The sequence below is a fragment of the Penicillium arizonense genome, assembly GCF_001773325.1.
Source record: "Penicillium arizonense strain CBS 141311 chromosome Unknown PENARI_contig019, whole genome shotgun sequence".
Classification (NCBI taxonomy): Eukaryota; Fungi; Ascomycota; class Eurotiomycetes; order Eurotiales; family Aspergillaceae; genus Penicillium; species Penicillium arizonense.
This window is the reverse complement of record NW_019173296.1, coordinates 94,074-117,129: the sequence shown is the minus strand read 5'-3', so window position 1 is coordinate 117,129 and position 23,056 is coordinate 94,074. Positions and strand designations below refer to the sequence as shown.

Here is a 23,056-nt window from a genome sequence, read left to right as displayed (position 1 = left end):
TTTCACATGTAAATATCACACACATTTGCATTTTTGATTTCACCGCTGCTGTTCCGAACTTATCATGTCGCCAGCTCATGAGTGGGACAGTTCTTTGAGCACAGATCGCGAGCTGATTTTAGCTACGCGAAATAGCCGTGACCCATCCGGGCTTGAACCAATATGAGAAGGCAATAGAAACGCCCTGTTCAATGCTCATTAATGCAATGTAACATCGAAGGATCCTCAAGACGGCTTGCCAAATTGAGCGGTTCGGTCAATTACCGCGATGCATTTATGACAATTTGGCTGGACTCAGCGAAAGATCGCGGGAGTGCTCACTCCTAACTCGTGTTTTGTGTGTGTCTGCTGGCGATGCTCCACTACATCCATGTCTGCTGCTGCTGCATTAGTTACTGAAAACGTGGGCGAGTGAGATGATTCGCCCCAACAGACCGCTGATCATTTTCATTGTGATACATCGTGTCAAACTGCATCTCTGGAGCTTGAGAACAGAACATTTCTAGATTTGATGTGCGTTCAGCCTTGTGTGCCCGTCTCTAGAAAATCTGGAAGTGAATCAGACGTAATGGGTCACTGCATTCGTGCCTTAGGTATGTGGGATTGCCGCTACCACGATGTTCCACGTTTAACGCCTATCAACTTCTTCCCAATGATCAGCGGGAACTAGGTATATATCTTCTGATTCTGTGTTCTTCGGGGTCCCAGCTCTAATAAATCTCCACCGAGCAGATAGACTGAACGTGTTGCACCATGTATACCGCCTCTGTCTGGGAGAAGACCTTTGCAAGACACAACTGCAGCACCCACAGCATGTACCTGTGCAGGCACCGGGACATGAGCACGGTAAATTGAAGGTGAGAATATGTTCTGAATCGGCGGTGATGTTAAGATTCGGTTTTTATCGATGGTGCCTTGAACCTCAGGTGTCTCTTGCCTCAGGCTTCCGCCGCTTGGACCAATGTCGCGTTCCCCGGAATATCCATCCGCCTTTGCTTTTGTTTGCTTCCTCTGAAGTCATGTAGAAAATGGCCTCTGGGTATCTACAGCCCGATTATCCATCAGACTCATTTCGCATCAGGCGGAAGCCGGTGTCGAACCCGAACTTACGAGCTACGTATGCCGATCAGCGGGAGGCAGCTGCAAGCTCCCCATCGCTCGTGCTCCCATCACAGCCCCCATCTTACACCGATCTCTATGGACCAGCCCCAATTTCCAGGTCCCCGAGTCCTGTGCCAATTCCGAGGCCTCGCACAGCAGGTCCAACGGCATCGCCAGCCCCTCCACCGCCGACACCTGTCCAAAAGGCATATGGTGAAGCTCGACATTTCCTCGGTGGCCTCATCAACCACCCAACAGAGTCAAATAAACATGTGACCATCTTGCGACATTCTCATGGGTTAGTATTCTACCGTGGGAATACGACATCAGTTGCGATATCAATATTCTCTGATGCCCCCTTGCCACTTGACCGCACCCTCTGGCTACAGAGTAAAGGGTGGTCGGGCAAGACTGGCATGCGAGCCAAATCCTTACTTCGTCTACGAGATAGTTGGGTGGATGTCACTCCGGGAATGCCATTACGAGCGGACCAGGTGAATCCGGATGATGAGCGCGCCTGGCAGCGCGACATCAAGAAGTTCAAAAAGAAGGCACCGTCTCGACCGCGTGATACACATCACCTACGCGAAACCGCGGTTGTTCGCATTCCTGCTGAAGGAGGAGATGGGTATTTCCAGCTTGTACTCTGTCAGGGGCCGAAGAAGAAAGTGCTCGGCAACAGTCCCGTGTTCCGAGTGCTCTCTACATCCACCAGCCCCAGCTCCATTCGAGGTGCAAGTTTGAGTACACTGCCTCTTGAGGTTGGAGCACTGGTACTTAGCCTTTATGCTCAAACTGCTGCCCGAACTGTTGCATCTCCGGCCGCAGTTGCCATTCAAGCCAAGGTGCAGACCACGGTCGATCCGTTTCGTCCCTCCTGGGTGACCAAAGCTGCAGCTCAAAAGATTTATACAAAAAGTGGTGCCCAGGACCGTGTGGGTGGTATTGTGAATGGCTCCAATGGCCCTATTGGACGATCTCAGACAAATCTTGTGGCACCGCAAGTCATTGAGAACAATCCTTTTTGTATCGAAGCCGGCCCCCAGCCACCATTCCCAATGATATTCAAATCCCGCTGTCAGCCTGGACAGATTTCGTCTCTCGACCCTGGTGAGTTACCGAAATTGGCATTGACCAAAATGCCCGACTGGGTGGTGGAACAGCTACGGGGCTACTTCTTCGGTTGGGCTCGATTTGAGGTCTCGTCTAGTAAGGAACCAGCAGGTCCATGGTGTCCTGCTATCCTCTCCGTCCGGACATTGGATCCTCTGCAGGCCGCCCGGGTAAATCTAGCCCAGATTGCGAAACGTGTAGTCGCATTGCGCCTCCTTGAAGAGGTTCCTCTCCAGTCCGCCAAAGTCGAGGTTCGCGTGATGGGATATCTGCGCGCTGAGATCCCTCCACCTACGGGGAGCACCAGTCAACAGCTTGCAGAAGCGCAAGCGGCAGCGGCAGAGGCGGCCGTGCTCGCTGATGTGTATGACGCGTCTGTTGTGCAGGATACTTTGTGCCACCCTGCATGGGCGTCAGAAAAGCCAGATGCGCCCGGGTTTCAGCGTCAAAACGCTGGTTGGGTTGATCGGACCCTGGAGGCTTACGGCAATATACAAACTCGGGGGCAGAAACTCGTGGAACAGGTGCCATTGCATCGACTCGGCGTACGTTCCGCCGTTGATGTGATCAGGGAAAGCCAAGTGGCCGTGAATGGGTTCTTTATCGTTCGGTAAACACCCTTGTCAATACTCATATACGCGCAGCGAGTACGTAGTGGTGTTTAATTTGTACAATAGTGTCAATATATTATAATTATTCCATGGTAATATTCCAAGTATACATGAATCATTATTAACATGATTTGACGACCAAAGACATTGAAAACACATAACAGTCATTATATTGAAATCAAGCAAGATCATGGTCCGACTGGCGGATCAGAAGCAGCCAAATTGCACTGACGGAACAAGCGAACCTCATCTGGTTTGAACGCACCGACTACCGAGTGTAGCACTCCACGGTTGTTGAACAATACCAAATCGTTGTCCACCCAGTCATGTGGATACACGTATTGTGGGCTGATCGCTGGTCGCTGCAGTTTGTAGACAATGTCGCGCACGCGAGCCAAATCGTCGATCACAGTACCATCAGCGCAGTGAATTCGCCGTACGGCAGATGGGTGAATCTGCAAAGCCAGCTTGCCCGTCACAGGATTCTTCCACGTCATAGGATATACCATGATCTTGCTAGGGTCGATTGGCGGAAGGTCTGATTCTGGGAGCTCGAGGCCTTCCGAGTGCATGCCTAGTCCAGTGGAGCGAGACCGCGCTGGGCTCATCCAGATATAACTGTTGCGAGTCAGATTATTTGACTGATCACGGTTGGAAAAGTTAGGGACTCACGGGTGAGGAGCATATTCTATCTTGCTCGTTTTGACAAACTCCTTGTCCTCGGGCGAGAGAAGTTCGAACATGCGTTCACCACTCACGAACGCCGTTGTACCCAGGGGAACATCCATTGTTTCTCCCGTCCCATCATCATACAAGAGTGTCTGACGGCGACCTTTAGGTACATTTACGGCCATGAGTGTCGTCACCTGGGGTGGGTATAGGTCATAGAGTGCAGCATCGATGTGCCAGCGATAGAACCGAGTGAAATCATAATCTTGATCATCGGGGACGTGATCTTTGTGGAATGTGCGGTGGTGAGGGTGACGTAATGTAACATCTTTCAACCCTTCGTATGATGGAACAAAACCATTTCCAATGACCTGGACCTGAGGCTGATGGGGAATGGTCTTGAGATCGGGATGAAGTATGCTCCGCTTTGCGTCAATAGTCTTGCCATGTCCGTAATTGTCGGAGGCAGGATCGAAGCGTTTGGTGAGCTCATATTGAGCTTTGGGGGATAGTCCTTTCTGATTTTTGAATACGACCACATGGTAGCGGTAAAGAGCGTCACGAATAGTTGCGAATTGCTCGTCTATGAAATGTTATTTAGTCAAAGCTCCCGTACGATAAAGTAGAGTCCCTACCGGTCAAGGTTTCCAAGTTAGCGCCCTCGATCTCAGCACCAAAATCAATATCCGAGCCTGGCGGAGGCTGGATCGGACGGACGGTAAGTGGTGGCACGGCCATTTCGGTCAAAAGTGTTCGGGATGCCGGAATGAAGTGCGCACGGCAGGTTCTTTAAGGTTCGACAATGAGCATAGGTCGGGCCGGGTTGAGGCGGTTGACGGCGTACACCGAGCGAACACAGAACTATTAAAGGAATCCAGCTGTCGCCACTTGCTCCATCTTTGGTAGTTTTGATAAGATCGACTCCACATTGCGGAGGAAGAACGCAATCTGATTGGAAAATATGGAAAGCTGCATTTCGATAAGGCGGGCGAGTTGAGTGAACACACCCACATTCAATTTCTAGCCGTTCTTTGCTGTTAATGCAAGTGACTAATAGTAAACACTGATCTCCCTCGCTTTATATGTGATATATTTACCAAATCTTCCACCAAGGTCCGCGTGGCTGCGCGGGTAGCTCAGCCGCAAGAATCTCGTCTAAGCCAGTATGCATATCGACCTCTTCAGGGCGCCAAGCCCATGGGTCACTCCAGTAGAGAGCCCGGTGTCCGAAATAGAGAATAACGAAGGCCGGAATACCGATGTATGCGGTGAAAAAGCTGCTCACCGACCACTCAGATGGGAAGAAAACTGTGAAGCCATTGATGAGCAACATGAGTATGGAACCTGCCAGGCCGAAATAGGCGCCATAGGGCTGTAGCCGCGATTTGTATGGTTGCTCGATCCCCTGCGCTTCCACGGCTTTGCGGAATCGGAAAAACACGATGCAGCAGCAAATCCAGGAGATAAAGCCGGAGGTATTGGTAAAGTTCACGAACCAGTTGAAGACAATTGAGCTGGAGTTGCCGACAGCAAGGTAGGCCAATGCCGAGAAGCACGCCGACACTCCGACAGCATAGTATGGCACTCCCCATCGGTTGCACGATTTGAAAATACTTGGTGCATTCCCAGACATGGCCAAGGAATAGAGCGATCGCGATGACATGTATAAGAAGGAGTTACCGGCGGACCAGGCAGAAGTCAATACAGCGGCATTCACGATATGGTCCAAAACAGGGATTCCAGCATTCTTGATCCCAATCACGAAAGGCGAAGAGCTCACCGTGCCGTCGCCCTTCGTCAGGCGTGAGGCATTGGATGGGCAAATCACGCCAATTGCCAGCACACCGAAGATATAGAAGAAAACCAAACGGTAGATATAGCGCCGGGCTGCTCGGGGCACATTACGTCGAGGGCTCTCCATCTCACCGCCACTGATTACAATCAGCTCGGGGGCGAAGATAAAGGCAATGGCGCTCGAGACAGTACACTTCAACAATGCCACGAATCGGCCGGTATTTCCTGTGACGAGGTATTCATTGAACGGGCGAGGGTCCTTCCAGTAATGAAATCCCAATCGCTGACGGTTAGGCCCGCCGCCCCAGAAGAGAATGAAAGAAACCATCAAAAGACCAACCAAAGTGATGATTTTGACGCCCGCGAACCAGAACTCGGACTCGCCGTATACTCGCACGGGCATGAAGTTCAGGGCAATGATAACTATCATCATGACGGTGATCCATACCGCGATGTTGACCGATCCACTCTGATCCCAGTATCCAATAACCAAACCAGCTGCCGTGATCTCGTAAGGCACCAGGATACCGAGAGAGTACCAGTATAGGTATCCCATGGCGAATCCCATGCTCCGTGACACATATCGGAATCCGTGGTAACTCATTGTGCCACCGTGGACTGGCAGGTAGGCGCCAACCTCGGCAATAGCAGTGACAAGGCCATAAACCATGGCCGAGATGAAGAGGTAGCCAAGAAGAAGCGACGCGGGGCCTCCAGTGGCCAGTCCCTGGCCGGAGCCGACAAAGAGACCTGAGTTGCGTAAGCTCACTGATTTTGAATGACATTTATTTGTAATAACTTCAACTTACCAGTCCCAATCGTCCCTCCAAGTGCCATCAACTGGACATGGCGGTTCTTCAGTCCACGTTTGGTGGTTGTATAGCGCTCATCGAGAAGGTCCGCTTCGACAAGCGTTCGAACTGCTTTGCCTTTGTCGCTCATGGAATGATGAGCATCTCCATGGGAGACATGGGGTGCAGCATCGATGGCTGCCATTTTGACTAGTCGTTGGGTGTTTAGAGAAGATTTGGAGGATGGGGGAAATTGGAATAGCTTTAAATATTCCCTAGATCCCGAAGGTTGCATCTCGAATGCATACCCCGAAAAGCCACAGGGGACAAAGCCGCCTCATGTCTGATCCATGACTGGTCCGGGGGAAGGGTCAGCTTACCGACGTGACAGCCAAGCCCCGCTAAATGCGCAATTCCGGGGTGAGCCTCGTGGCGGTAGATAAGGTTGATTTTCTTACTTTGCAACTTCGATTGTATTAGCCTCCATAGCCTAGACTTGAGATCAATATTCTGACCTGGCTTCTTTTGTTGCAAGTGAGCCTCCTAGCGGCCAGAGAAACCCCAAGCCCACCACTTGGTAACGCCCAAAATGCTTCAGTAGACCTTGGCCTCGGGCTATCAGAGATTGTTTAGAGGAAAGGACTGTGATTTGAACACTGTTCGTCCTATCTCATTCATGATAACTGACAGCCACACCTGCCTCACGACCGGTCGACCGGAATGGTATCTCAAGTCAACATATTAAAGCACATAGAAACCACCACGACACCGGTCCGGCAACCGGTCCGGGGCGTATTATTGCTCGGCAAACTCTCTGGGCTTGTCTTGAATCAACTCACAGGATGTGGCTTATCGGCAAGAGTGCAGGGTCACGAAGCGAGGCACGAAACAGGGCGTGGATAGTTGGAGCCAGTCCTAATTTGGTATAGACCTTTATGCCAACCAATCACAGATGCTACACTATTCCTAAGAAGGGCTAGTTCACGGGACTGGTCCTAAACAGGCAATGCTGGGTATCATCAATGAAGGGGAACTAACCTTAAACAAGCTTAGATTGGAAGGCACATGTCAAGTGAACTATGGAATACGAGCTACATAAATGGAAGCATGTTTTCCGTATTCAGAACCTTGCTGAACGGCGCATTAACCAGTAGCCTCCGTAAACGAGCCGAACTTTTGCCTCATATATATTGCACTTATTCATCTTGACAGGATTTTTTCGAGATGCATTCCGAGATGGTGCACGGCCCCAAACATCTCGAGTCATATACACGAGAGCGGTTTCCAAGTTGATAGTGGATTTGCTCAAATTCTCACAGGTGTTTGGGGTTTGTGCTCTGGATTTGGTTATGCTGAACAAGTCTTCTTGGTAGCCTGGCCTATGTGAGATCCTCATATATTTTCAAGCAGCCAGGAAAGTCCAGATTGAGTTACTTTAATTCAACATCGCACAGATGCAAATGTGTGTTACACATCACTTTGTGTTTCCCGTTGGACGTAACTACTGAGTTTGTTCTTCCCAAAGTAACACAACATGAATTACACCAGAGAGCAGTGGTCTCCCGCCTAGAAATGCAGACTGCTCAGGTATATATGTATCAAGCCCAACCTAATCATGAACCTGCACCCTTTTCCACCTGTGGTATGACCCATAAATTCATATCTCCACATTCCCCGCATGCGGACCGAAAGGGTTCGGGAATCGGATGATGCCCGACGTGGGGACTCGCTGATGTGCCCGAAACTCGAGACGAGGACAGTTTCAACAGGTATATCTTTGACGTCTACTCTCCATGCCAAAAATGCCAAAATTGCCGAAAGGGGTTCTATATCTTCCCCAGATAGCTTGAGTTACTCCAACGCTATGCAAGCCCTCGTCTACACTGGACCCGGGACCGTGGAGGTCTTGGACCGCCCAAAGCCGACCGTGCAGGTACCCACAGATGCCGTAGTTCGTCTATTGCACGCTTCTATCTGCGGAACAGATCTCCATATCCTCAAAGGCGACGTGCCGAGCATCGAACCGGGGCGGGTGCTAGGACACGAGGGCGTTGGTGTGGTCGAGTCCCTTGGGTCTGCCGTGCACACTTTACAACTTGGCCAGCGTGTTCTAATCTCTTGTATGACCTCGTGTGGAGCCTGTCGATTCTGCCAGCGAGGCCTGGCAGCTCATTGTATAACGGGCGGGTGGACATTGGGGAACAAGATCGATGGCACTCAGGCTGAATACGTTCGTGTTCCCCACGCCACCCTCTCGCTGCACCCGCTTCCTGATTCCATTGACGCACGCGCTGCGGTCGCAGTATCCGATGCGTTCCCTACGGGTCTTGAATGTGGCGTCTTGAGCGCGGGAGTTCAGTTGGGAGGTTCAGTGGCGATTGTGGGCGCGGGCCCGGTCGGCATGGCGGCACTTCTCACGGCCCGCTTATATACGCCCTCATTGATAGTGATGGTGGACCTAGACGAGGGGCGACTGGCGACAGCGCATAGTCTCGGAGCACATGCCACAGTAGTCTCGAGCCCCGACGCAGAGCAAAAACTCATGGACCTCACGGGCGGTCAGGGATTCGACTCGGTCATCGAGGCAGTGGGCATCCCTGCGACCTTTGAATTGTGCCAGAAGGTGGTCGCTGTGGGTGGGCGAATCGCAAATGTAGGTGTGCACGGTACCAAGGTCGACCTACACCTAGAAAGACTGTGGGAGCGTAACATCAGTAAGTCGAAGAGAAGAGAAGGGGAAGTGGCGAGATCCGACTAACACCTCAGGCATTCATATGTCACTTGTCAACGCGACAACAACATCCCGCCTACTGCGACTTGTGGAATCGAACATGTTGGACATTAGTTCCTTGGTGACCCATCGTATGTTTGAAAGAGGCTGAGACAATCTCATCTAATCGTTCCAGATTTCCCCTTTACCGAGGCCCCCAAGGCATACGAAACATTCCAGGCTGCCTCTCAGCACAAGGCGCTCAAAGTGGCCATAGACTTTACCTAAACATTCTTCCGATAAGTTAACTGAGAGGAATGTGATTGTATTCGCTCTGATAAACCCCTTTTGGGGCCCCCTTCCCCCCCCCTTAATTGAGCTTATCTACGGGATGGCCGCACGGCACACGGCTGAGATGTGGTACCGACTTGCGGTTTTATTTGCAGATTTGGGGCCGTTGATCCTCATAGGGTTTTGATTGGCTGCATGGTGAGCATTTGGCGTATTTCTAATCTTACGCGGTTAGAAAAGTGCGCCTCTGATATCACCTTTCCTACAGTAGCGCTTCCATAGTATCATGGTATGATAGCGATGTGGATAGATGTAGATATAGTCATTATCAGATGTTTCCGAAGGGACACCACTACCTAGTTTAGTATAGGTACATGTAAAGAGATCCTTGGGTCAAATCAGTTTATCTCTTGTGTTTTCTCGGATAAATCCGTAAGTAATGTGATTGGCCCATAGTATCTCCGTAACGGACTCTAGTTAGAACCTTCAACGATGTCGCTCTGAGTGGCTACAACCTAGTTCAGTGGCTCTAAATGCCTCATCTGAATGGCTGAAAAGTAGAAAGTGACCCTCTAAGTGGCTCCATATGCTGGTCATCCCCGTATTACTCCACTTCCTTCTTTTTTTCCTTCTTTTTTCTTTTTTTTTGGTGTATCTTGCCTACTCTTTTTTATCTCTCCCATTTTCCCATTTATTCGAAGTTCCCTCTCTGGCATGAACATCAGTCACTAAGTCTTTTTTTCTTTTCAATATGGGTCTCGTTGAACGTCGCCCGTCCGGGGAGCAGGGTGTGGACACTACCAATGCCGATCGGACCTTGGAAGACATGGGTTACAAGCCTGAGTTGGCGCGCAATCGCTCCATCTGGCAAGTGACCTTTATGTGCTTCATTCTCTCTTCGGTTCCTTACGGTTTGTCCACTACTTTATACTACCCTCTTGCTGCAGGTGGTCCCGCCAATGTGATCTGGGGTTGGGTAATCGTCTCGTTTCTGATTCTCTGCGTGGCTATCTCGCTGGCTGAGATCACTTCGGTGTACCCCACTGCTGGTGGTGTTTACTACCAGACCTTTGTCCTGTCACCACTCTGGTGCCGTCGTGTCGCCTCCTGGATCTGTGGCTGGTCATATGTGGCAGGCAATATCACGATCACGCTTGCCGTGAATTTCGGAACCGCCTTGCTCTTCGTGGCCTGCTTGGATGTCTTTGAAAAGTCACCCGGTGTTGGTATCACCGATGACTTCCAGACTTACCAAACCTTCCTCATTTTCTTGGCCATCACCCTGTTGACTCACGCCATCTCTGCATTTGGCAACAAATGGCTGCCGTGGTTGGAGGTATGTTCGGCACGTGCCATATTACCCCATGGGGTGTAGGACTGATATGTTCTATCTAGACATTTGCCATCTTCTGGACGTTAGCCGGTCTGGTTGCGATCATCATCTGCCTCCTGGCCATTGCTAAGCAAGGTCGTCACTCCGGTGCCTGGGTGTTTGGTCACTTTGAGACTCAGGCTGGGTGGCCCGCTGGATGGTCCTTTTTTATCGGTCTCCTGCAGGCAGCCTACGCCACCTCTGCAACGGGCATGATCATCTCGTGAGTTCCTTGTTGGATTGAAACACCGCAAAAGCCGTGCTGACAATATCTAGTCTATGCGAGGAAGTGCGTGAACCCGCTATCATGGTCCCCAAGGCCATGGTCGGAACCATCGTCATCAACTTTATTGCCGGACTTCTCTTCTTGATCCCCGTGTGCTTTGTGCTCCCTGATCTGACTTATCTGATTAACCTCGCCTCCGGTCAACCTACCCCGGCGATCTTCAAGGCCGCCATTGGAAACTCAGCGGGCGCCTTCTGTTTGCTTATTCCTCTACTAGTTCTTGGAATTATCTGCGGCGTGGGTTGTGTTACTGCCACTTCCCGCTGCACTTGGGCCTTTGCCCGTGACGGTGGAATTCCCGGTTCTGGCTGGTGGAGCAAAGTCAACCCGAAGCTAAACATTCCTTTCAATGCCTTGGTGTTAGGCATGGTGGTGGAAATCGTGCTTGGAGTGATTTACTTCGGCTCTACCGCTGCATACAATGCCTTCTCCGGTGTCGGTGTCATTTTCTTGACCACTAGTTATGCTTGCCCGATTGCCGTCTCACTGATTTTCCGCCGCCGCGAAGATATCAAGAAAGGGAGCTTCAACTTTGGAGTTGTGGGCCTCGTGGCTAACGTACTTGCCCTTGGTGAGTAGGAACTTGTCCCTGTTTTCCCAATAAACTTCTGCTAATTGTTCTGTAGCCTGGAGTATTCTTGCTATTCCTCTTTTCTGCATGCCGACTTTCATGGTGGTGACCAAGCTAAGCATGAACTACGCCTCGGTGGTCTTTGTTGGCTTTGTTGCAATCGCTGCTGTTTGGTATGGAGTCTGGGGTTACCATAACTACCGGGGTCCGCCAACCGACGCGGTGGAGCCTGATGGAGCCTCATCGCGACCCACCTCGCCTCCAACATATGCCGAGGTTCCTGACAAGGTCCACGATACTTGAATAGGTTTAGTGATCGTGGTTGTGGGCTTTGGCAGTGAAAGCTGTGTCTGTCTCTTAGCTCACCTGAGAGGCCTGTAGCACCTCCGATACGACCTACTTGTATGTACTTAAATATGTATAGATATCCTCGCCGTTCGAAATTACTATGTAGCTTAGTAAAAGACTGGCCACATAGAGTAAACCACCCATCTGATGATTGGTGGAGTTTACGAAGTAAGATAAAACAACAAACGGCGAGAGAACTAATGAGACCTAATACAGCGTGTTGTCTAAGGAACTTGCAGGACTTTTCAATGAATCTACTTCCGCATCGAATATATATTCTTTGTTTCTCAATCATGGCATAAACTGACTTCGAGTACGGAATTTCTTATCGTCATTCACATCTAGGAAGTAATGGCTGCCACATGGTCGGTCACCAGACAAGTAAAGTCCGAGGTTCCGTAATAGAACGTGTTCCCGTCATTTGGCGATTGTCCGTAACTGAGGGTGTCTCCATACTGCCAATATAGATCAGCCGCGACACCAGTGGCCGACAGCGCCGTCGCTTGCCATGGTGCCTCAATCGTACAGTGGTCCGATGTGACACCGTACTCCTCAAACAGACATGGCTTGCCAGCAGCTGCGCAGGCGGCTCCATGGGACGTGATCCACCCGTTGCCCCAGTCGTTGGAAGTGCCCCCTGGATAAATTAGCAACGGTTAGAACTTAGGAGAGGATATGCGTACAGCTCGATGGATAGAGATGGAATGTGGCAAAATCAATGGTGTCAATGTCCAGGTTCATGGTGAAGTTTAACCCCTCGCCATAAGAGTAAGGATAGCTGCCATCAGAGCCAGCGTCTAGTCCAAAGCCCTCTTGAAAATTCGACGTTAGTAGATCGACAGGCGTGAAAGACTATCTGTGCTCACTCACCATCACCAATAGCTACCATGTGCTTCGAATCCAGAGACTTGATGTAAGCACTGGTAGACACAATCCAGTCGTAAAGGACCGAAGGATTGCAACCGTTGCAACGCGGCTCGTTGGCTAGTTCCCAAGCAAATACGGCAGGCGAATCAATGTACCGGGATACGACTGCCTTAATGTAGGTGCGATAGGCTGTCTGAGCTGCAGTATTCGTGTACCAGCTGGTCTGACTTCCGCCAAATGCTGTAACATACGCCGCCATTCCACCATAGTCAGACCAGTTGTTGACGAAGTTGATGATAAGCTTAACGTTGCGTTTCTCTGCAGATGCAACCACGTAGTCCAAACGCTGCAGGCCGTCCGCGCCGGTATTGATGGTAGCCGTTCCACCGGAGAGTAGCTGGTAGTAGACAGTCCCGGACGATGGTACGGTGTTAACATCGTTGAATCCCCAGACTCGGAGGATGCGAAGTCCGGATTCGTTCATGTGATCTAACACAGTATCGACATCGTCATTATTTGTAAGAAACCCAATCCAGTACGAGTTGGAGCCTGCAAAGTAGCTGGTCTTGCCGTCAATCTCAAATTTGAGCCCATTCGTGGTAGGGAAACCAGTCCCCCCAGTGCTAGAAGTCGTGGTTGAAGTGGTCTTGGTAGTTGTTGAACTAGCCTTGGTTGTACTTGTCGACGTGGTAGAAGCCTTTGTGGTGAGCGTGGTGGTGGTTCCACCACTTGATGCTGTAACAGTTGAGGGAATGAACATCATGTGAATCTGCTAGCAGCACTTACATGCTAAGCATTGGCTATACCAGTCGTTCTGGTATTGACAAACCCAACCTGCCGTACATACTGCCGTTCCAGAGTAACCGATTCCACCACATTGTCCGTAAGGTGCGACCTGGGCAGAGACCAGACCGGTCAAGGATAGAACTGCTACTACTTTCATGGTGACTGAACTTTCCAGCTGCACATATTTTCCGGGGTTGCATCTGCGCAAAGTTGAAATTATATATTTGCACCAGGTAAGGGGATGGCAACGGGGGAATATCCCGCCCTCAATTGGGACATCAGTTATCACACACGGCGTGGACATCATCTCCACAAGCCCTCCGTGTTGTTTGTGGAAAGGCAGAGTTACCCTCGCCGTGACGAATTTAAGGATTGGCATTAATGACAGGCCTAATTTTCCCAACACGATCCCTGCTTGTATTATGCGGGGTACCTGAACAATAAAAGCACAAATCAATTGCCATTGCGGGGTTTCACGCAGAAATGGAATACGGAGGCTTGCTAGCTACCTGAGCACGCTTGCCTCGATTTGTCAAGGCATTTCAGCCGCCGTACCTAGAAGATGAGGCCGCATTTGCAAACTATGATAATACGGAAGAACGGATAGTAAAACCGATTGCCAGACGTTCGCAGGCTAAAGGATAATGTGTTTCATCGATAAACTGACAGGGGTTAGAGTAGTAACACTGTCTGCCTGTAAAGTGTTGATCCGACCGGAGTCATTGATATCGGTGTCGGGAGCTATTTTGTGTTATAAAGCAAATCAATATGTAAGTTATATATCCATATTGTTACTAAAGGAAAGTATCCACAACGTACGGGAGGAACTTATAAATGATACGTGGTGGACAAAGCCACTTATAGCAGCAATCAGCTTTTCTCAAACAACATGATCACCATGGCGGTAGTAGAATCTCGCCGACTCTCAGTTCGGTCGAATGATCCAAACGTGGTGCCTGACAGGAGGCATGCGTGGCTCAATAAGGCGCCACCGATCTAGATTGACCGTTTTCACAGGATCCGCCTGTTCCTTTGACTGGCTCCGTCAATGAGCACAACGGGTTTTCGAACCAAGATTCTTTCCGACTTGGCACGGGGAATGAAGGATGGATCGGCGCAATGTTGGCGGAGTAGAGCTATTCCGAGATTGTGGGAAGACGCGGATATTGTGACGTTACGGGGTCCGCGTAAGTTTAATAATATTGAGTGCTGTCTGATTATCAGATTCATTACCAATGAATTAGGCGGACGACTCGACAATGCCCATGTATAGGAGGAAAGGGGAACTGAGAAGGAGGAAATGAGAGTTTTCGCCTGATGTGCCAATTACCTAACGTATACTTGCCCCTGAAGCCCCTGGAGCCCCTAGGGGAAATATCCACGGAAATCGGGCATCCATGCGTATAATTGAGAATTATTCGTTCCAAAAAACCTAAAGAACCCAGGAATGCCAGAAATGCCTAGCGAAATCGAAGCCTGAAAACTCTTCAATGACGTAGGGCGGGTGTGGCGCCCCAGATACCGCCACTGACGCTCTCGGCATGCAGTTTGCACTATACCGACCGGGCGGGATTATATCGGGGATGCTGTGACACGCCCGATACAATATACCTCAGCGGGTCATAATGCAGTAGTGTCACCGTTCTTCCAATACGGTCCATGCAAGAGAATCTGAAGTGAGAGGATTTCACCCCGGAACTTCCAGACTCCGCATTTTCCCCTCAGAGCAAATCTCCTTCCTTGTCTGGAGATGCGCGGCCCCCCGGGGGAGGCACTCACCGACACACTGAAGAGGAATGAGCTGCTTTCGCAGTCCGGAGACTCCTCTGGGGTCGGAACGCCCGGCTTTTCGCTGACACATGGCCCACCTCGTTCTCCGGACTCCAGAAAGACTTATCCGGAGTATCAAGGCAACTCTCACATCCCCAGTTTCAACACGTAAATGGCAAGTTGATACCCTGGATTAAATCTCGGCTCCGAGATTTGTGATCCCGAAGTTTTAGACCGAATATCAGACCTTCGGCATGGTCTTGGCTGGCGATGATATGCCGAGTCGGGAGAATTCGCCACTCGCTTGGAGCCCGACCCTGGCCTCTCCGGACAATCGGCTATCCGTTTGAATGGCGAACCAGAGCCGATGACCACGTGGAACTGCCTGTGTATGGCTTCTCCCCTCTTTCTGTGGAGTTCATCGGGCCGTGCGAGTCGGCTTCGGCCGGCATGTTGCCTGCCTGCCATGCTCATTTGTACATTTGGCCATGGGCATCGTCATCTCGCGCGAGTAGCCTCTCCACACTTCTCTCCCCACCTGGTGAAAATGAGCCGTTTTTGTTGCTTTCCTGTTGATTACAAAAGGGGCCTTGTCCCCATGTTCCCCGGGGCTTTCTGTTGTTCCCCATGGGCCTGTCCCCCAAAATCTTACTCCTCTCTTTTTGTCATATTACTGCCGACTTTGGTCTCTAGTCCCATATACAATCCAACTTGAGGCATCTTCAGCCAGACAACATTTACCTATACACCATGGGTGTCGAATCCTCTACCCACCATGGGGAGTCCATCACCCAGGCTCAACAGCCAACCCTCGATACCTCCTCCCACAATAGCCCCATTCAAAAACCCATGCGTCCCGTGGGCGTCGATACCCCAATCCCTCGGATCACCTTGCGTTCCTTGGTGATGGCTCTTTTTGTCTCGATGGGTGGTCTCCTGTTCGGATATGACACAGGTCAGATCTCCGGCTTCCAGGAAATGAGCAACTACCTGGAGCGGTACGGTCAGCTTGGCGCCGACGGCTCATACTCTTTCAGCGCCACGCGGTCTGGTTTGATCGTCGGTCTGCTCTCTATTGGTACCATGATCGGCGCCCTCGTCGGTGCTCCCGTTGCTGATAAGCTCGGCCGCAAGTGGTCTATCACCTTATGGTGTATGATTCTCAACGTTGGATTGATTGTTCAAATCGCCTCTCCGGATGGCCACTGGTACCAAATGGTCGTCGGCCGTTGGGTCACTGGACTTGGTGTCGGAGGATGCTCCCTTCTCGTGCCTATGTACCAGGGTGAAAGTGCTCCCCGTCATATCCGTGGTGCTATGATCAGTTGCTACCAACTGTTCGTTACCCTTGGTATCTTCCTGGCCTACTGCATCAACTTGGGTACCCACACAATGGACGGCACTGCTCAGTGGCGCATCACGCTCGGTCTCACCTTCCTCTTCGCGTTGGTCCTTGGCGGTGGTATGGTCTTCTTCCCCGAAAGTCCTCGCTACGAGTTCCGTCACGGAAAGGTGGAAAGCGCCCAGCGTACCCTAGCCAAGCTCTATGGTATTCCAGAGAACCACGTCCGGATCATGGAAGAAATGGACGAGATTCGTGAACAGTTTGAAGCCGAGTCTGACGACCAGAAATGGCATGAATTCATCACTGCTCCCCGCATGTTCTATCGTATTGCTCTTGGCATGGTTCTTCAATCGCTGCAGCAGCTCAGTGGTGCTAACTATTTCTTCTACTATGTAAGTCGCATCTCAGCCCCCTACCGTCTACTATCCACCGAAGGAAACAAAATACTAACGGCTCTTTTCTCGAATAGGGTACAACTATTTTCGAAGGCGCTGGTATCTCAGACAGCTTCATTACCCAGGTCATCCTCGGTGCCGTGAACTTTGGAACTACATTTGGTGGTCTGTATGTCGTTGAAAACTTTGGCCGACGCAAGTCTCTTATTTTTGGAGCCGGCTGGATGTTTGTCATGTTCATGATCTTCTCATCAATTGGTCATTTCGTGCTGGACGTGGAAACCCCTACCAACACTCCTAATGCTGGCAAGGGAATGATTGTGGTCGCATGTCTGTTTATTGCAGCATATGCCATGACCTGGGGCCCTATGGTCTGGGCTATTGTGGCTGAGCTATTCCCATCCAAGTACCGTGCCAAGGGTATGGCTCTTGCCACTGCAACCAACTGGTTGTGGAACTTCCTGATCAGTTTCTTCACCACATTTATCACAAAAGACATCGACTTTGCGTACGGCTATGTCTTTGCTGGGTGTCTCTTCTTCGCCACTCTGATTGTTTATTTCTTTGTGATTGAAGGAAAGGGTCGCACACTGGAGGAACTTGATTGGATGTATGTCAACAAGGTTGTCCCCTGGAAGAGCAGCAGCTATGAGATTCCTCAGCGCCAGGAGTGGGTTGCCGACGAGAGCCCTTATGGGCGCAAGGAGGAGCAGATGTACCACGCAGAAAACGCCTGAGTGCACGAGTGCATGAGCCTTGATCTTTTTTCTTTTCCATCATTCGCAATCGGGGTTATTCTGGGTTTGCATGTCACGATATCAGCTTGGGCCTGGCGTACTGAGTGGATTTGTGCGGACTCTTTTTCTTTGTACATTTAGGGGTGATTACATACATCTTGCATTTATAGAACTTAGACAATATCTACTTTGCATATGAACACCATTTTAAAAGACTGTTTTCCGCCCAAAGCCATACCGAAACGTATCATTATAGGCAGAACTTCCTATCCTTAGTAGCGGCGGATCAGTTAACAGTTTCTTTGTTTTTACCAGAGGGTAAGTAACTGCAAGATTTTCTAGGTTCGGCGCCACTACCTCAAGATTCTTGTGCAGTGTTCATCACACGTTTTTATCCCAGTTTTTTTCGACCATTATTTCTATTTTCCAAAAGAAAAAGGAAAAAGAATTTAGACTTAGGTCCGAAAAGGCTCGTAGACTTTGGATTAGGAGTCTATGGTCGATTGCAGCAAAGTTATCGAGTAAAGTGTAGTCATTCTACATTCTACTATCATCTGTGGGACTCTCCGTGGCTTGTCAAAGCAATACACTTAAAAGCGTGAAACGGAGCGTTGCTCCTCATAAATGGAGATGCCGATCCTAAAGAATGGAGAGCGTATACTTCCTCCGTAAGTGAACCTTCTTTGGGTTCAAAATCAACGGCGCAGGAATTATATGCCAGAGCCTAGACCTTTATCCAGGGTGCGGACAATCAATCCTTTCGGCATGATAAAAGTGGTCACAGCGAATACACTGTTTCAGGACTAAATTCTGCAGTCATACGACGATTGATAATCCAGAAGACCAAAATCTGCGAACCAACCAACACCAGCCCTGATGTGACCAGGGAAATCATTATTAACAAGCCTCTTGGGTAACTTTTGGATGAACACCATGAATGTCAGTTGAAAGAAAAGATAAAAATTCCCGATATTTTCCAGCAAATACGTACAATATCGGTGATTCGTCATCCCGGAAAATCTGGGTCCCTGCCATAAGACCGGCAGTAGCTGACATTACAACTGTGTTAAATTAGTTGAGCGAAGTTTGTACAATAAAATAAATATCGGGTAATCATACACATTCTAGATATTCAAAGCATGAGTGAGTTAGTGTATTTTATATAGCGATCGAGGCGCCCTTAGATAGGAAAGGCACACTTACGCAACGCTTATGCTTCTCTCTTCAGGACGTCGGCAGTTTATTTGAATCCAAGCATTGTGGATTGGATGATAGCCAACTGCCAAACCATTGACCATTGTCCATAAACCAAATCTGGCCCATTTTCCCACACGATACTCCATCGTTCTCAAAACGATCAGTCCGATCAGGTATACGGAGATCGCAATCATGACAGTCAAGCCCCGTTTCTTCGTTTTGTCACTCAACCATGCAAAAAACAAGATGACAGGGAGAGTGGAAAAGCTCCCAATTGCAGCCAATGAATTTGCTTGGACTCGAGTGAAGCCCAGTTTCATAATAATACTGGGAGTGTAGGTTGTAAGTGGACTCCACGTAGAGAAGACACAAGCCGTGGCAATAAAATGTGGCCACTTTTCAATGGAAGTCAAAGTATCCCATACTAATCTCAATGGTATCTCGGCTTTATCAGAATGAACCAACTGGTCCTTTTCTGGACAGTCGTTCGTGGTCGTCGGGCCAACTGCTAGGCAAGGCGAGCTCGGGGAAATTGTTTCACATTCAGGAAGGAAAAGGCAAAGAACCATTGAGACGAAAATCGAAAAAAGTCCTTCTACTGCGTGTATCTTAGCACTCTTGTTGCTTTAGACTATACTCTTGATCTTACCGAGGAAAATCCATTGCCAGCCGGAGAGATTGGCCTTTCCATCCAGTTTCAACAAGCCCGCACCAATTAAAGGAGAGATAGCTGTTCCACCGAACATGCCGAAGAAAAAAATAGCGATTCTCTTTGTAAACTCGGGGGCCGCATACCAGGTGGATAGAGTATACATTGCCCCAGGGATATAACCAGCTTCGGCAAGTCCAAGGACAGCTCTGGTGACTAGAAAACTGGCTTTGTTATGTAGGAAGATTTGTAAACAGGTTACAAGTCCAAATACGAAAACCTGTCCGCTGAGCCACTTCCGAGGACCAATCTAGCGTCCTTGAGCTTTTGGTCTATTCGAGTGGATGGGTATTGCCTACCTTGTGAAGCATCATATTTGAGGGAATTTCAAGTATGATAACACCCAAAAACATAAGTTGGTTTCCAATGTTGATCGTGTTTTGATCCACGGAGACGGCCACTGCGAAATTACCCGTCAATGCACTCGCGATGTTGGTTCTATCCAGTTGGTAGCTGGCAAACCCAATGAGTAGCAGTGGCAGGACCCTAAAGTCCGCTCTGTAATGGTTCGGCGTCAGGGTTCCATTAAATCAGTCCCTGGAAGAGCACACCATACGCACATTCTCCGATGGACGTTAGAGTGCCTGCTTTTAAAATCATTGTCTTGGCCGAGATCATGGAGTCGAATATGTGTACAATCGGTCATATTCAGCGCTCAAAAGTCGGTTATGTTGTAACAAAGGTCGGTTTACGAAAATTCTTAGCCAAAATTTGAAACTTCTTATTCCCCCACGAAGGGGACCTTGGGGGCCTTGGAAATTCAACACCTTGTGGACGATAAGTAACGCACTCGACGCCATTCTGAAGTAGTAAAGTTGTCTATATCTACAATTTACTTGTGCCATTGATATCAGATCTTCTGTTCCTTAAGGAATGCCTACAGTATCTGACTGAAACTCTAGAAACAGCCGAAGATGAAAGAAGGCAGTGAAGATATATTTATTGGACTTCGAATTATTTCCAAATGAACCGAGGAATAATGAAAGAAAGCCGGATTGATCAAATACTGTCCACAAAATTTTCAGGGACACAACACAAGTTCGCACTCGATCACAGTTCTTCCATGTCAAGTCTTAGATAATTGTCCTCTGAAATCGACTCCGCAATCTGTTCGAGAGAAAGCTCAGGCATGGCAGCGGATCTTAGCGTTGTTCAGATTGATCGGAACGGCGGCATTGGGATTTCCATCAAGATCAGCATAGGTGTGCTGAGCAGTTAAGGTACCGATGATAGCACCATTGTTCTTAATAACGCAGTTGATTGATTGCGGGAAGGCAGTCAGCTGGGCAGCATTTGCCTTAACGGTGCCTCCAGCCCCGACGGAGGTACTGCCAAAGAGCGACAGGATGCTCTTTTCGGTATCATCTGCGAGGAATGCCACACCAGAATATGCTCCAGATTGGTCATTGGAAAGAGCAACAGTGACCTGACTCCACTGGCGAGCCTCGAGAGGCGAGGCAGCGGCAAGAACTGCCATGAATGGGAGAAGAGTAGCGAAAGTAAACTTCATATTGAGAATTTTCAACGAGATTCGATTAGGATGTGATGTATGATTTGGAAGAACAGACTGTTCAAGGCGATTAATAAAGAGATGGAAGTTCTTGTGCTCTTGGATGGAAAGTATACGACAACTTGGAGGAAGCACGTAGGCTTTATACCTGCTCCACTGGAATACTGAGCTGTGCCCTAGGATGCTGCCTTCTTTCTAAAAAAGCTATTCTTAGATATTCAGCTCTTGATACGGTCTTAAAGTGAGGTTTCGAGTCTAGGAAAAAGCAATGCCCTATAGAAAATTATGTTTTCACACAGCCCTGGAATCGAGATCAGCTGAGGACTAAGCCCAGGGCCCCCTAGCTTATGGATATACTCGCATTGTAAGACAAGTATCTTGCATGACGTGGTTGGAAGCAGCCACGTACTGCAGCTGATACTAACCATGTCTAGTATGTATTTGTATATTCATGTGTAGTGCAATTCACAGGTAAGAACATCAATACATGAGATAACTGAACATTGCATTGCGCCACCATTAAGTGGCATGTTGCTGAAACAGACAGGATTGATCATCTCGGTTTTAACGCTAGCAGGTCTGATCCTGAGAGACACAATCCCGATATCCGGAGATGATAGTTCGTCATTTTGCTTTCAATGAGCTGTGCGTACACTGCTCAGTTCCTCCGTTCCATTTCTGCATGCGAATTTACACTAGTAACGTATTTGCGTTGTCTGTGAATTTTGAACGTTGTTAATAAATCAGTGCCCGTGCCAAATATTTTTCCTTGGCATCAGAATGCCATGCGAAGCTGACACGAGAGCTCACCGTGTTTTTGTCAAGTTGGTAGGTACAGTTTCCTGACAACAGTTTGCAATCTTTCAATGTATTTATATATTTTTGAGGGTTTTACTAATAAGCAGCAACTGTGAGATCGTCAAGAATTACTGCTGCCGGAGTTCACACGAAGAAGGTAGAAACAGGACAAGAGTAAAGAATGGGAGATTCGGTTTGTAACGAGAAACAGTTGAGCCAAAATCCGTGTACAAACTTTCAAGGCCCAACCCGAGGTGAAAGATTGGACATGATGCCTAGTTGTCTCAGTTTTAGTGAAAGTCATAGAAATACGAAGAGGCGTCATCATGACAAGCAATACACACACGTTTTGCACACAGCTCATGGTCAACTTCGTATTTACCCCTCAGTGTCTTACAATGTGGATCGTACACGAGGCTGACCTTGATCTGGCTGAGATATCTCAAGCCAAGCGGAACTCAAATTCTGAGTGAGACCAACATCGATCGTTGGAATCGAAGGTAGTCATGCGCCAAATCTGGGGTAAGACACTAAAAGGAGCGATTGTTCTATACACCACGCTAGGCCCAAAGCGAATATCTGGGGGGCCTTAGGCTCCCCGATGTCCTTGGACCTCACCCGCCGCTGTTATTCCTTGGTATCTGTCTTGTCAACTAACAAGACTGTTGCAACTTTCTTTTGTCCCGCTGTCTCATGCTACAAGCAGCACTGTATGTGTGCTCAAAGCTATTCGATTAACTGATTAAATGAAGTATAAAGGTATCAACACAGATCACCATGTCAATTACTGGTGCTCAACAAATCCCGGGTTGAATCTCCCAAGAGGACTTTTAGAGATAGCGGTGGGCTATTTCGTGACCTGCACTACTTGTTTGCCTGGAACCTGGAATGGTCTTCTCACCCCGCCCCCGCTCGTGTCTTGGCGGGGGGTTGCTTGGGGCTTGGAGCTTGGGGCCAAATCATATTTCTCCCCTATGACATCAAGTTAAATATATCGGCCATTTGAATGAAGGGTCTTCTTCAAGAAAGACCGTATTGGCTAAAGACCGTATTGGCTTTATGAATGTGAAGCACATAAAAAGAAAACTGGTAGATTGTTCGCATCGAGAAACCAACTTCTAGTGCGCCTCCATAGGGCCCCATATAGACTATTAAGCCAGAGAGCCTGTTTTATGCCATACTTCATGTCACTGTTAACCGACTGGGCCGCTTAGGGAGTAGGTTCTTAGTATATCCTGCTGTGGGGCGTTTGAAGTTCTCCGGTAAATGACTAGAGCTTTATTAA

General features: G+C 49.1%; 8 protein-coding genes across 8 annotated transcripts; 4 read left to right on the top strand and 4 right to left on the bottom strand.

The window, feature by feature from the left end:
- Positions 1-1,028: 1,028 nt before the first annotated feature.
- Positions 1,029-2,828, top strand: PENARI_c019G10573 (LipA and NB-ARC domain protein; the record flags this gene model as incomplete). The annotated part of the gene is made up of 1 exon (XM_022634877.1): positions 1,029-2,828. One exon carries the CDS (start codon positions 1,029-1,031, stop codon positions 2,826-2,828), a length of 1,800 nt encoding a protein of 599 aa, XP_022485276.1.
- A 185-nt stretch (positions 2,829-3,013) lies between these two features.
- PENARI_c019G00634 (TauD/TfdA family dioxygenase) lies at positions 3,014-4,232 on the bottom strand (the record flags this gene model as incomplete). The annotated part of the gene is made up of 3 exons (XM_022634697.1): positions 3,014-3,443; positions 3,498-4,077; positions 4,130-4,232. The coding sequence occupies 3 exons, from the start codon at positions 4,230-4,232 to the stop codon at positions 3,014-3,016; spliced, it is 1,113 nt and encodes a 370-aa protein (XP_022485254.1).
- A 355-nt stretch (positions 4,233-4,587) lies between these two features.
- Positions 4,588-6,284, bottom strand: PENARI_c019G07480 (proline permease PrnB; the record flags this gene model as incomplete). Its single annotated transcript, XM_022634821.1, has 2 exons — positions 4,588-6,038; positions 6,098-6,284. 2 exons carry the CDS (start codon positions 6,282-6,284, stop codon positions 4,588-4,590), a joined length of 1,638 nt encoding a protein of 545 aa, XP_022485399.1.
- Positions 6,285-7,943: 1,659 nt separating this feature from the next.
- PENARI_c019G01822 (zinc-dependent alcohol dehydrogenase family protein) lies at positions 7,944-9,077 on the top strand (the record flags this gene model as incomplete). Its single annotated transcript, XM_022634720.1, has 3 exons — positions 7,944-8,793; positions 8,846-8,941; positions 8,986-9,077. The coding sequence occupies 3 exons, from the start codon at positions 7,944-7,946 to the stop codon at positions 9,075-9,077; spliced, it is 1,038 nt and encodes a 345-aa protein (XP_022485270.1).
- A 754-nt stretch (positions 9,078-9,831) lies between these two features.
- Positions 9,832-11,612, top strand: PENARI_c019G08755 (putative amino acid permease; the record flags this gene model as incomplete). The annotated part of the gene is made up of 4 exons (XM_022634843.1): positions 9,832-10,416; positions 10,476-10,675; positions 10,729-11,309; positions 11,365-11,612. 4 exons carry the CDS (start codon positions 9,832-9,834, stop codon positions 11,610-11,612), a joined length of 1,614 nt encoding a protein of 537 aa, XP_022485421.1.
- A 386-nt stretch (positions 11,613-11,998) lies between these two features.
- Positions 11,999-13,467, bottom strand: PENARI_c019G04829 (glycoside hydrolase 5 family protein; the record flags this gene model as incomplete). Its single annotated transcript, XM_022634774.1, has 4 exons — positions 11,999-12,294; positions 12,341-12,469; positions 12,528-13,296; positions 13,372-13,467. 4 exons carry the CDS (start codon positions 13,465-13,467, stop codon positions 11,999-12,001), a joined length of 1,290 nt encoding a protein of 429 aa, XP_022485424.1.
- A 2,363-nt stretch (positions 13,468-15,830) lies between these two features.
- PENARI_c019G12318 (sugar porter family MFS transporter) lies at positions 15,831-17,557 on the top strand (the record flags this gene model as incomplete). Its single annotated transcript, XM_022634906.1, has 2 exons — positions 15,831-16,817; positions 16,895-17,557. 2 exons carry the CDS (start codon positions 15,831-15,833, stop codon positions 17,555-17,557), a joined length of 1,650 nt encoding a protein of 549 aa, XP_022485281.1.
- Positions 17,558-20,586: 3,029 nt separating this feature from the next.
- PENARI_c019G12020 (uncharacterized protein) lies at positions 20,587-20,973 on the bottom strand (the record flags this gene model as incomplete). Its single annotated transcript, XM_022634900.1, has 1 exon — positions 20,587-20,973. One exon carries the CDS (start codon positions 20,971-20,973, stop codon positions 20,587-20,589), a length of 387 nt encoding a protein of 128 aa, XP_022485245.1.
- Between the last annotated feature and the right edge of the window lie 2,083 nt (positions 20,974-23,056).